This window comes from Xenopus laevis, chromosome 8L, assembly GCF_017654675.1.
Source record: "Xenopus laevis strain J_2021 chromosome 8L, Xenopus_laevis_v10.1, whole genome shotgun sequence".
NCBI classification, from domain to species: domain Eukaryota; kingdom Metazoa; phylum Chordata; class Amphibia; order Anura; family Pipidae; genus Xenopus; species Xenopus laevis.
In genome coordinates this window covers 11,219,695-11,233,765 of record NC_054385.1, presented here as the reverse complement: position 1 = coordinate 11,233,765, position 14,071 = coordinate 11,219,695, and the positions used below count along the sequence as shown (strand labels likewise).

Sequence of the window (14,071 nt, the reverse complement as noted above, 5' to 3'; positions counted from 1 at the left end):
TAAAAGATAGATAGATAGATAGATAGATAGATTAAAAGATAGATAGATAGATAGATAGATAGATTAAAAGATAGATAGATTAAATGATAGATGATGATGAGATAGATGATAGATAGATAGATAGATAGACAGATTAAAAGATAGATCGATATAGAGAGATAGATAGATAAACAGATTAAAAGATATATAGATGATGATAGATTAAATAATAGATGTTGAAATGATGATGATAGATAGATAGATAGAGGCATAGTGGAGCACAATCCTGCAAAAATGTAGTTAACTGCCTGGGTGCTGGTCAAATAAAATAAATAAATAAAGTATCTCACTCACTGGGACTTAATATAAAAAAAACAAACCCTAACCAAACAGATTTGGCACCAAAAGCAGTGCTTGGTAACTAAGGCAACCAATGTAAAACGGGTGCAGTAATTAGTGAGTGGAAGGAAAGGAGAAAAGTGAAGCTCACAAATGAACATTATTTGAAGCTAAGAAAATGAGACGTCAAAATAAAACATCAGTAACAAAACATGTATAGGTATGGACCTATTATACAGAATTCTTGGGACCTGGGGCATTCCGGATAATGTATCTTTCCATAATTTGGATCTTCATACCTTAAGACTACTAGAAAATCATTTAAACAATAGGCTGGTTTTGCTTCCAATAAGGATTAATTATATCTTAGTTTGGATCAAGTACAAGCTACTGTTTTATTATTACAGAGAAAAAGGAAAATATTTTCTAAGGTTTGGATTATTTGATTATAATGGAGTCTATGGGAGACAGCCTTTCCATAATTAGGAAATTTCTGGATAATAGGTTTCCAGATAACATATTCCATACCTGTACAATGTTGTTAGCTTATTAAGTGAAAGGAGATAAGGCAACAGCGTTCAGTGTACACAAACTGCTACAAAACTGTACAAAATGTGCAAAGCTCTAAATAGTAAGGTGGGCAAACCCAGAGGTATCCCTGTATAAGAGCCTGATCTGACATGGCCGCCCTAGCACCTGACTGGTGCAGTATCATAGAAGCACAGCAAGCCAGACACAATCACTTATGTATAGAACGTGCAAGAAAGTAAAAACAGTAGACTGGGACAGTTAGGGAAACAAACAGAAAGCATTTGTTATCAGCACATGTTCAAAATGGAGCTGGCAAGGACTCTCTGTGTAGAACCTGGGCAAAGGTGATAAAGCCCGTCACATCATCGGTCCGTAATGTCGATCAGCTGGCAAACATGGGCGTTAGTATTAGAAACAGCTTCCAGTGGCCACTGGAGAACATGTTGTAGTGTAACTGTAACTACCAGCAAAGCGGCAAATGATTAGCAATAGTGTATAACGCATACTGTTAGCCGCTGCAGTGAAAATTCAATATGTAAAGGACAAGTGTAACGCCTTACAAAGTGGTTTCTCCTCATATTTGTGCTGCTTTACACACACCACCATTATTATTATTAACTATTATTGACGCACGAGGAATGCTGGATCGGATAAAAAGCAAGTTGTCCCCACAAGGAAAATGGAAATAAAAAATGAAAAGCACAAAGATAGAATTGTAAGGTGGGCAAGCGGGGATACCTCTGGGTTAGCCCACCTCACAATTTAGAGCTTTGCACATTTTGTACAAGTTTATGTACACTGAACGCTGTTGCCTTATCTCTTTTCACACAATAACGACATTGTACATGTTTTGTTACTGATGTTTTATTTTGACGTCTCTTTTTTTGCGCTTCAAATAATGTTCGTGGTCCCTTAATTTGTGCCCTTCACTTCCACTCACTAATTACTGCACCTGTTTTACATTCGTTGCCTTGGTTACCAAGGGCTGCTTTTGGCGCCAAATCTGTTTCAGTCTGAGTGTGGTACTCTGTTTCTTTACACAAACACAAACCCACACTCTCTCTCTCACTCATACTCTCACTCACACACTCTCTCTCTCTCACCCACTCTCACTCACACACTCTCTGTCACCCACTCTCTCTCTCTGTCACCCACTCTCAATGACACACTCACTCTCTCTCACCTCTCTTTCTCACTCTCTCTCTCTCTCTCTCTCACACTCTCACTCTTTCTCACTCTCTCACACTCTCTCACTTACTCTCTCTCATACTCTCTCACTCACACTCTCTGTCACCCACTCTCTGTCATCCACTCTCTCTCTCACCTTCCCTCTCTCACCCACTCTCACTGACAAACTCTCTCTCTCACCCTCTCTCTCACACTCTCACTCTTTCTCATTCTCTCACACTTTCTCATTCTCTCACACTCTCTCTCTCTCACACACACTCACTCTCTCTCACTCACACTCTCACACACCCTCTCACTCACTCTCTCTCTCTCACATACTCAACACTATGGAATATTAGTACTAGCTTATTATATTTGCCTTGCCATTAAGGGTGTGGGTGAGTGGGTATTGTACAGTGTAAATATGTTAGTCAGCTATGGCAGTCAGCTTATTTCTAGCCCTGCCTACCCGCTGAAAATATTGTGTTTATAAATACCTCCCTGTGCCATCCCACTTCATTGGCTTCTCCCGGCCTACGCACTTGGGGGCTGATAGAGAAGAGCTTAGAAGGAAGGCAATGCTAGCCTCTCATTAGAAGAATGGAAGGACTCAAGCTATTTATGTACATTCTATGAAATCCACCAGAGGGAGTGACATTGGAAGACTTTAGAATGTGCTTTTTAAAGGCCACTAGAGTAGGCTAGAGGGCTACACCTTGTGTGTATACTCATTCATTGGGGCTGAGGGGTGTAAAATTGTGCCAGTGGCAGTCAGTCAGCAATTAGCTCTGATCTGCCTACTACAGGCCCGTAATTTGTATCTTCATACCTTAAGGCTGGAACTACACAGTGTGAGTCCTTCCGATCCGACGCAATTAGAGGAAGCACAGGCGTCACGTTGGATGCATGGAATCTAATGTAAGTAATACAAATGTTGCATCTACAAACTGATTGCATCTGACACGACTGTCGGATGAAGACGCAACGTGCGGCGTTTGCTTCGTGTCAGATACAATCAGTTTGTAGATGCCACATTTGTATCACTTACATTAGATTCCGTGCATCCGACGTGACGCCTGAGCATCCTCTCATCACGTCGGATCGGAAGAACGCGCACCGTGTAGTTCCAGCCTAAGACTACTAGAAAATCATGTAAACATTAAATAAATCCAATAGGCTGGTTTTGTTCCCAATAAGGATTAGTTATATCTTAGTTTTTTATCTTACTACAGGGAAAAATGAAAGCATTTTTAAAAATGTGGGTTATTTGGATAAAATGTAGTCCATGGGTAATTATGAGCTTTCTGGGTGACGGGTTACTGGATAACAGATCCCTTACCTGTATTAGAAAATGAAATCCCCAGTAGGTTTTAGATCAGTTCTGTCCATCTCTTTGTGCCTAGTAGGCCAAATAGTTGACATTCTAGAAGATGCTTATGGGCCATATTCTATTGAAATTATGTTATACACAGGTCTGTGGAACCCATAGATAAATAGGGGGCTGTTAAAATAAATTAGTGGGCTTCCAGGTGGACATAACTATTATCATCTCTATTTAGAATGAACTGACCCTGATAGGCACACGTCACACGTCGGACTAGAGTGCCTGGGCACCGGGAGTAAACCTGGTGGGCCCATTCCTAATGGGCTTCACGATCCACTATTAGGCAGCCTGTGTAGTGCAGTGTTGGTACGAGGGAGGCCAGAATGCAATGATCAATAAATTGTGGAGAAAATAATCGGCAATGGAGGGGGGTGGCATCGGGGGGTTGTCAGAGGGGGCCCTTAGCCTTAACTTGGTGGACCACACCTCCCCCAGTCCAATACTGGATAGGCACACATCCAAATTGTATTTGAATGCCCTTATGGTTTGTATATTAGCATATATAGCTTTTCTTCCTGTTTGTGCTCTCCCTATGTTAAAAGACCTGTATACCGGTATGTTCTTTTTTTTCGGAAAAAAAATTTTTTATCCAGAAATTTCAGAATTACATAAAGCCCATCTCCCATACACTCCATTTTATTCAAATAATCCACATTTTTAAAATGTATTTCCTTTTTCTCTGTAATAATAAAAACAGTACCTTGTACTTGATCCAAACTAATCCTTATTAGAAGCAAAACCAGCCTATTGGGTTTATTTAATTTTTACATGGTTTTCCAGTAGACTTAAGGCATGAAGATACAAAATTCCGGAAAGATCCGTTATCCGGAAAACTCAAGGTCCTAAGCATTCTGGATAACAGGTCTCATACTTGTATCAAATCAGAAAGCATTTTTTTTCCCGAACCCTCAAAAAAAGACTCTTTTTCTGCCCTGTATGCGAATGATGTCTGTGCAAAGTGAAAGCAAAGCGGCACTTTGACAAAGCCCAGGGCACATGAAACTCAGTATAGCCTTGAACATTCCTGTATTTAATATGGCCTTTCTTGTTCTATTTATGGAGCAGAATTTGTCAATCATTGGCCAAGTCATCACTCAAATTAACCTGTTTACCTAAAAGCGCAGCTTTATATCTTTGCTGGTTTCTAGATAGGCCTACGGGTTAGTAAATGAGCACAGAATTGCTAATTCCTCTCCCTATTTATCCTCAATTGCTGCCTGTTGATGCAGATTGCAGCATTCTGCAATTTTTAGCCTGCTGACGGAAGAGAGCAGAGGCTTCGATGCCGCATTACCCCATACTGTGCTTTTGCCTGCATTGTGTTATTATAATAATGGTATACTCTCCCACGTATCACCCCTTCTTTAGCTCATTCGATTGAGTGAATGATTTTTTAGTGGAGCTGATGCCGCAAAGATGCTTTAAGACTGGGTCCTGTCCTGTTTCAAAAAAGTGACTGCTTATATTTCATTAGGTTGCATTTCCTATTACTAATAGCAATGTGATCTGTCCCTAAGCAGTAACGTTTAGCAAGCAATCAGCAGTTCGCATTGACAAGTCTTCTGGAAGTGGAACCATAAAAGCACATTTTTAATTGGTTGATGTGTGTAAATGAGTTTACACATCGTAAATGAGCTCCAGTTAGGCCTCAGGTTAGGTTGCTTGCACATAGCAGTGCAGTTACTGGTCTGTTGTTTGACAGTAAAGCTTTGATTGGGTGCAATGATTAGCACTGCAGCACTGGGGTTGTAGGTTTGATTCCAGCCAAAGAGTTTGGATTTTGACCATTAGATTCTAGAATAATGGCAATAAAGGAGAATGGACCGAAAAAAAAAACAATTGGCCAATGTCCTGGAAACAGCTGCAATTGTTGGTGATGCAATTGTTTAAGATAGCGGCTGATTTGTCAGTTCAGAGATTTTTCTTTATGCACGTGTCCAAATTGCTCCAAATCAGTTATGCCATGTTGCATACATGGCCCAATGTTTTCCACTGTGCCAACGCTGAGCCTGGTGTCTGTTGACAGGTATCTCTCTGACTTTGGCACTAGGTTTAGAAGGTCATCCATTGGTTTTATGCAATGTTAATCCCAGTGGGTGGGAGGGATTACGGCTCACACATATTCCGACTGGAGCATGTAAGTAGGCAATGCCGACATGCTTTGCTGTGTAACGACATGTTCCTGCTATATCCATGTGCCTTGGCATCTGTGCTGGGAATAGGTAAGCCATGCCAGGACTGTATTTCATGTAAAACCTTGGGACTATTGATAATGTGCAGCAGAGGTTCTGGTTCATATATTTGGAGACTGAGAGAAAGATCCAGATTAGCAAGAAGAATATGTAGATGCTAGGGGGGCTCAGGGAATTATGGACAGTCAGCTGGGTACTCACAAGAAGTTTCAATATGTGTTCAGGGGCCCTAAAATGATTTTCCTATGGGATCCAGAAACTTTTATTAATGCCACTGTTACCAGTCATCCTCTGTAACCTTCTACTTGTTATGTAAACTCTCTGATAGGGCACAGTCTGCACTCTCCCCTCCACCTTCAAACACTGTATGCAAAATACACCTTCAAAGGAACCATGACATCATAAATTGAGAGTTTATTTTCACTTATTTGACCTTATGCAGACAATATATATATATATAGATAGATAGATAGATAGATAGATATATAGATAGATAGATAGATAGATAGATAGATAGAACGTTGTGTGATGTTAAGCAGGATTTTGTGTTGCAAACAGAAATGGCAAGTTTGAGGCAAGTCTTTCATCTTTAAGTGAAAGTGGTTCATCTTTAACACAGGCAACATAAGGAAGGCAGAGTATGGCACACGCAGGTAGGCAGAGTATGGCACAGGTAGGCAGTGTATGGCTTACACAGGGAGCATAGGGAAGGCAGAGTATGGCATACGCAGGTAGGCAGAGTATGGCGCACACAGGGAGCATAGGGCAGGCAGTGTATGGCTCACATAGGGAGCATAGGGCAGGCGGAGTATGACACACAGGGAACATAGGGAAGGCAGAGTGTGGCACACATAGAGAGTATAGGGCAGATAGAGTATGGCACACACAGGGAGCATAGGGAAGGCAGAGTGTGGCACACATAGAGAGTATAGGGCAGATAGAGTATGGCACACACAGGGAGCATAGGGCAGGCAGAGTATGGCACACACAGGGAGCATAGGGCAGGCAGAGTATGGCATACACAGGGAGCATAGGGCAGGCAGAGTATGGCATACACAGGGAGCATAGGGCAGGCAGAGTATGGCATACACAGGGAGCATAGGGCAGGCAGAGTATGGCATACACAGGGAGCATAGAGAAAGCAGAGTATGGCACACACAGGGAGCACAGGGAGGGCAGAGTATGGCAAACACAGTGAGTGAGCATAGGGAATGTAGAGTATGGCAGACACAGGCAGAGTAGGTCAGGCACAGGCAGGACAGGACATAAGGAAACCTAACAGGAGCATGCAACTAACCAATCAGGACCACTCTAAGTAGCGGCTACTATATCTGTGAATATTCTCATTCATCCAGGTCATGGTATAGCTGTAGTAGTAAGTCAAATTGAATTGAAAAAGGCAGTCAGATGAATTGTCTTCAAGGAAAAAGAAGCCCAGTTGATTTGACTTACTACTAGATATAGTTGATACAAGTAGCAGCTACTTTTTTGTGGCTACAAAGTGCCCTGCCATAGACAATACTGAGCACTGCCTCTGCTAAAACACACGTAGTGTCTTAGTAAAGCCACTAAAGTATCACTATTGTCTATTTTGTAGCCATGGCAAGTAGCTGCTACTAATAGCTCTGTGTGACTTCACCCTGGCAGAGACACACGGTCAGATTCAGGGAAATTAGTCGCCCGGCAACTCCCCGAACTGCCTTTCTGCCAGCAAGAATGAAAATCGCCGGCGCACTTTGTTTTCTGAAGTCGCCTCTTTGGGCAACTTTGAAAAATTAACCGCTCGGATTGCCATCTCGTCGTAGATTTTCATCCTAGCCAGCGGGAATGCAGTTCGTAGAGATTAGTCGCCGGACGACTAATCTCCCCGAATCTGACCGTGTGTTTCTGCCCTTAGAGTGCGTACTGCATTATGTACAGTGATACAATTCCTGTACCCCTCCTATAGTCTGTGTGTCAACAGGTGAACAATATGGGCGCTTTACAGTCTGGGTGTAAAATGTGAACAACACGGGGGATTACAGGTACGAACAATACAGGGATTATTGTGAGTCTAGGGTGTGAACAATGCCATGGGCCAGTTAATCTCGGCACCGATACCTTTTAAATCTAATGCAAGGTAAGCAGTCACAGCAGCTGGAATTTAATGGGGGGTCACACAAGAGGGGGTGCCAGCTGGACAGCACTGCAATACAGTGAATTACTGAAATTAACGCTTTAGCAAAAATGTGACCCAGAGACAGGTCCGATAGACCTCTTTGAACCAGGAAGGAATTTTATCCCAACTCTGAGGACATTGGAGAAGCTTCAGGTGGTTTTGTTAGGTAGGTATTATTTAGACAAAAAAAAATCATTGGACGTGTCTTATTTCAAGCTAAATTTCTATGTCCTAATGGGCATAGTGCAGCTTTTTATTCTATTAAATTGTATAAATAATATACAAGCCAAGCAGTGTGTGCACAGAGTTAAGGTATACACTAATACTAAGCAGCAGCGCTGGCCAAAATGTGCCCGGTGGAAAAATGTGGCCCTTGTTGTGCTGTGGTATCACCAACATTGTTTAATCAGGGGCCACACACACAAGTGCCCATCAACTAAACACAAAATTTGTAATTATACTGTGCCAACGTCTCAACCTTTCCCTGGAAAAGCATTTATAAGGACTTTAAAACATAAATCTCATAAGATGAGACAGGCCAGTGCGATGTTTTTCTTTTGTCAGATTCTATTTTTTTCCCTTTAGCCTAGTGGTGTCAGTTTATGGCCTTGGGGTAATTTTTCTGCTCTTGTCTTTTTCTTGTTGTTAAGAACAACAGCATTATGAAAAATTATCCATTTCTCCTCACAGACCCCTTATTGCCCAATGGCATCAATAAAGGGGTGGTTCACCATCAATTGCCTCCTTCTTCAGACTCTTTCCAGCTTTCAAATGGGGGTCACTGACCCCCATCTAAAAACAATTGTTCTGTAATGCTTACAATTTCTTATAACTACAAATAATAGAAAATTAAAAGCAGTTGCAAATTTTGTCAGAATATCACTCTCTATACATCATACTTAATTTAAAGGTGAAAAACCCCTTTAAATACAGAGATCTGAGACTGGAGAGGCTTGCTATTAAGTGCCAATGGCCAAACATTGGTTGAGGGGCGGTCAGTTTTTTTTTGTTTAGATTTATGCAGCCTTGTCATGTAGCATCAGGGTCAGAGAAGCCGAAAATGATCCTCTGTTGGTGTAACGCTCTTGCAAAGGACAACTACTGGTCAAAGGCACTAAAAAAGGCATAGCCTGCTTCTGTGTAATGGTTGCTTTTTGTTATTCAATACATCTTTGTTTTTTATTCCCCCTTGTATTTGTATAATAGGGACATTTGTATATATCACTAGGAACTGCGGTTTCAAGCTTGCCTGTGCATCCATTGTTTACTAGCCAGCTGGCCATTCTCCTGATTCCTTCCGGGAGTATCATAATCCCCTTACCAGAATCTAGAGAGGGGTGTTTCCTAATCACTAGGGTGTGGCTTAATGTCCCGGGAGGTGTGGGCAGCCTAAAATAGCCCCTTCGAACCACAGGTATAACTGCAGAGGAATCTACCCCATACCTGGGTCTCCCTGTATTGTAACATTTAGTGGGGGGGGAAATTATTGAACATAAAACATACATTTGAAAAAAAGTGTGTATGTGTGTGTATATATATATATATATATATATATATATATATATATATATATATCTATATATATAGATATATATATATCCGTTATCCAGAAAGCTTTGAATTACAGAATGCCCGTTTCCCATAGACTCTATTTTTTCGAAATAATCCACAATTTAAAAAAAAAAAAAAACCTATTTCCTTTTCGTCTGTAATAAAAAAAACAGTAGCTTGTACTTGATCCCAGCTAAGATATAATTAACCCTTATTGGAAGCAAAACCAGTCTATTGGTTTTATTTAATGTTTACGTGATTTTCTAATTGGGAGATTTAAATTACAGAAAGATCTGTTATCCAGAAAACCCCAGGTCACAAGCATTCTGGATAAAAGGTCCATACCTGAATAATAAAAAGAAAAGCATTTTGTGTGATAATGGTCAGTGTTCTAAAGAGGAACTTCCCCTTTTATCTTTTAAGTTCTTTTAAGATGGTTAATTAAGGTTCAGTCTCGTTCTGTTCCACTAAATTAAAGCCCAAAGGAACAGTGGAGGGGATGGCACCTAATTGGCTTGCCGAGCCGTCTCCAGTGTTTCTTCTGCTGATGTCAGTGGAAATATTGCTGGTGTGTGACAGGGTTTTGCTTGTTCCCAGCTCTCTCCAAGCCTTTACCTTCATACCAGCCATTGTCTCCTGCCCCTCTGCCCCCCTGGGCCTGCACGTGTTGCCAAGGGAAAAACAGGTTGGTGCAGTTTCGTATTGCCGAGTTATGTCAGTGCTTTATATAGACGCCGAGATTGATAATTGTACATAAGTGTTGCACCCTGTCTTTCTGCACTTTACTTTCTCTCTGCACACTTTTACCTTAAAGGAGAAGCAAACCCAAAAGTTAAAAAAACCCTACCCTACATAGACCCCCCCTCCCTTCTTCCCCCAGCCTAAGTGTTACCCCTCCATGCAGATTCTGCACAGTGGAGCTCACAGCAGCCATCTTATTATCTTTGGTAATCTTTGGAATGAGAGCGGTGCATGCACAGTTGGAGCAATTGTCTGTTTCGCGACAACTACACATGCGCCGGAACTCACGGAAATTGGCGAAGCGCCGGTCTCATTTCAAAGATTAACGAAGCAGCTGAAGATGGCGCCCGTGAACGCCGATGCCTGAATCTGCACCGAGGGGTAAGTAAAAAGTTAGGGTCATTTGCCCGGGGTAGCACTTAGGCAGGGGGGAGGAGGGAGGGGGGTCTATATAGTAGTGATGTGCGGGTCGGGCTTTTCCCGACCTGCACCGCTCGAGCCCGACTTTCAGGTATCTTTTATAGAGCCGCGCCAACCCGCCCCTCCGATGACGTCACAAAAGGGGCAGGGTGAGAGGCGCACGTCTATAAAAACTCAACCCAGAAGTCGGAAGCCGGCATTTGGAAGCTCGCGGGTGGGGAGAGCTGTAAAAGAGCTCAACCCGCACCCGCCCGCAACCCCAAGTGTCCCACGGGTATCGGGTCGGCCCGCACATCACTACTATGTAGGGTAGGGGTTTTTTAACTTTTGGGTTTGCTTCTCCTCTAAAGGAGTCCACCCGAAAATGAAAGAAATAGCAATTTTAATAGCTTTCCAGTATACGGTCATTTAACATGGCCGATCTATATCGGCTGTTGAAAGCAGTATCCGTCTGGCTGTTTATATTCGCTGCACTGCTGGCTCTGACTCTTGAAACAGTGGCCGGAGATATTTCATTAACAGCCCTGAAGGAGAACTGGTTTTCTACAGCCGGAAAGGGCAAACATGACATTCTATGTAACCTTATATTTAGAATAGTAAATACTTCCCTATAGTATAGTATATAGTATTTAGATATGACTTAAGCTATTGTAACTAGGTCTTTCTTTAGGATTTATTATCTTACTAGACAACATGCTCTGTGAGGGTGCTGGAATGAAAGGGGTGGTTCACCTTTAAGTTAACTTTTAGTAACTCTAAAAGTTCTAAGCAACTTTTCAATTGGTCTTCATTATTTATTTTCTATAGTTTTATAATTATTGTCTTCTTCGTCTAACTCTTTCCAGCTTTCAAATAGGGGGTCACTGACCCCCCCATCTCAAAACAAATGCTCTGTAAGGCCATACATTTATTGTTATTGATACTTTTTATTACTCTATTCAGGCCTCTACTATTTATATTCCAGTCTCTTATTAAAATCAATGCATGGTTGCTAGGGTAATGTGGGCCCTAGCAACAAGTGCCACATTTGCATAATGGAGAGCTGCTGAATAAAAAGCTAAATAACTCAAAAACCACAAATAATGAAAAACTCAAATTGCAAATTATCTCAGAATAACACTCTGTACATCATACTAAAATTTACTTTAAAGGTGAACAATCCCTTTAAGCGCTTTCTCCTTGCCGTATGTCATCATTTGGTGTAAACAACAGTCAGCTGAGTAAACCTGTATGATAATGTAGATTTCAAGGAACAGTCGGCCTCTAAGATGCTTATATATAAACCACAGAAGCTCTCCCATATGCAGTTTCAGCAATCTGGTTGCTAGGGTTCTCATTCCCCCTAGGAACCATGCATTGATTTAAATAAGGGATTGGAATATGAACAGGGGAGAGTCTGAATAGAAATATCAATAATACAAAGTAGCAATAACAATACAACTGTAGCCTTTCAGGGCATTTGTATTTAGATGGGGTCAGTGACCCCTCATTTGAAAGCTGGAAAGAGTCAGAAGAAGAAAGAAATGATTAAAAATCTAATGAAGACAAATTGAAAAGTTGCTTAGAATTAGCCATTCTATAACATGCTAAATGTTAACTTAAAGGCAAACCACCTCTTTAAGGGGAATGGTTGGTAGGTGACATCTGCCTTTACCTGGCAGCCACCTTAACGTTTGTCCCTATGACATTTTCATTGTATTTCTTGGCTGATGCTGCAAGGTTTTTATGGACCCCGACCTTTGTGTTTAAAGTCGTAACATACCTTAAAAGGGCTTGTTAGTCTTTGAGTTAACTTTTAGTATGATGTAGAGAGCGATATTCTGAGAAAATTTGCAGTTGGTTTTCATTTTTTATTATTTGTGGTTTTTGACTTATTTAGCATTTTATTGAGCAGCTCTCTAGTTTGAAATCTGGAGAGCAATCCGCAATTTGGTTGCCAGGGTCCAAATTACCCTAGCAGCCATGCATTGATTTAAATAAGAGACTGGAAAATGAATAGGAGAGGGCCCAAGTCGAAAGAGGAGTAATAAAAAGTAACAATAACAAAAAATGTGTAGCTTTAGGGTCAGGCCACACTGGGCGTTTTGGGGAGATTTGGTCGCCTGGTGACTAATCGCCTCGTTTTTGCAACTGTTTATATGATTAAAAAACAATAAAGTTTCTATTGCTATTGTACCTGGAGTTCTGGAGGGGGAAACAATGCAGCAGTTTGAGTGAAACACATTGTGTTGTGTGTGTGATTACTGTAAATAGGAGCAGGCGGGGCTCAGAGAGGGAGGAGCAAATCTAGGTGTTTGTGAGCACCTTAGTGATTGTGCTTTCCGTCACAAACATCGGCTGCAGCTTCACCCACCTGCTCTCCTTAATGCCTCCTTGGCTTCTCATCTCCCTTCTGGCACTGCCAGGATTCCTGGGTGGTGTTAGGGTTAGACTCTCTCACTATGCCGGCCTTGCCCTGGGAACTGATTATGAAGATGAGGAAGAAGAGAGGGGGGCCACAGAAGTGTTTCCCTGCTCGCGCATCTCTATACATGTGAGTGTTTTATTCTATCGCTGTGTAGTGGGAGGGTTTGTATTAGATGGGGCTGTCTGCAGTGGCACATATACAATAGCCTTTTTGCACCCATATATATCTATATCTAGCTATCTATATATATATATATATGTATATATATATATATATATATATATATATATATATCACAATCCATCACATAAGATCCCGCACTCACATGTCTTAAAAAACGTAAAAAGTCCTCTGTTCTACAATAAATTTTTTAAGACCTGTGAGTGCAGATCTTATGTGATGGATTGTGATTTAAATTTGATGATGCTGCACCCAGGCAAATGACCCTCATTTTCAAGAGTGCCGGCTTTTCGGTGGACTTACTATTTATATACTTAATTACTTCCCAGTTTTGATCTGCACTTGCTCACTCCAGATCTCCAAACTAACACTCTTCCCGGGTGCCGCTTAATGACGAATCATACAACTATATAACGATATAAGCGCACTCCTGAGTCTTCATATAAAAAAAAAGAAATTGATTCATGCCAGTATCGTATATCATACCCCCCCCCAACTTTTTGCTGGACAGTCCCGATTTTGACAGCTCACCCTGCAGTCCCGGATTGTTATTGAAATGTCCCGACTTTCTCTTTGATCTCCTGCACTGAACAGCCAGAAAAAGATACAACGTTTCAGAGATGTAATTAAATAAGAGGCTTTTTGCAGAGAGCCCAGAATACGGCAGCTGCACTTAGATACATTTGTAACTATTTAAGATAAGCACAGATAGAATTGTAACAATTTAAGATCTCTTGGGGAAACTGTGACTTGCAACTTAAAGGGCAATTCACCTTCATTAGCATAACTGTAATAAAACATAAATACCTGACCCAGAAATGTGTTCAAACTTTCCAAAATCTGTCAAATTTTTGGTCAACATTTTTTTGGCTGTGCTGTGTGCAGCAGATCATTTTCTTCCTCTTTCTATTTTTCGCAGCACACAGAAGCTTACATGCACATATATAGCACACCTACTTCACACACTACCCTATTCCCCTAGGTAGGAACAAGCCTCACTTGGTAACAGTGCACCTGAGCTG

At 41.3% G+C, this 14,071-nt stretch overlaps 1 protein-coding gene across 6 annotated transcripts in view; it reads left to right on the top strand.

Annotated features, from left to right (window-relative positions):
• Nucleotides 1-14,071, top strand: part of iqsec2.L (IQ motif and Sec7 domain 2 L homeolog) — a 117,531-nt gene that overhangs the window by 86,780 nt on the left and 16,680 nt on the right. Inside the window, exon 1 of one of the 6 annotated variants that reach the window (XM_041573160.1) lies at nucleotides 12,595-12,995. The exons of the other annotated variants lie outside the window; for them this stretch is intronic. Within the exon in view, the coding sequence (XP_041429094.1) occupies nucleotides 12,904-12,995 (92 nt within the window). The 5' untranslated portion in view covers nucleotides 12,595-12,903. Of the gene's footprint in view, nucleotides 1-12,594; nucleotides 12,996-14,071 lie in introns of those variants that run through there. 6 annotated transcript variants of the gene reach the window in all.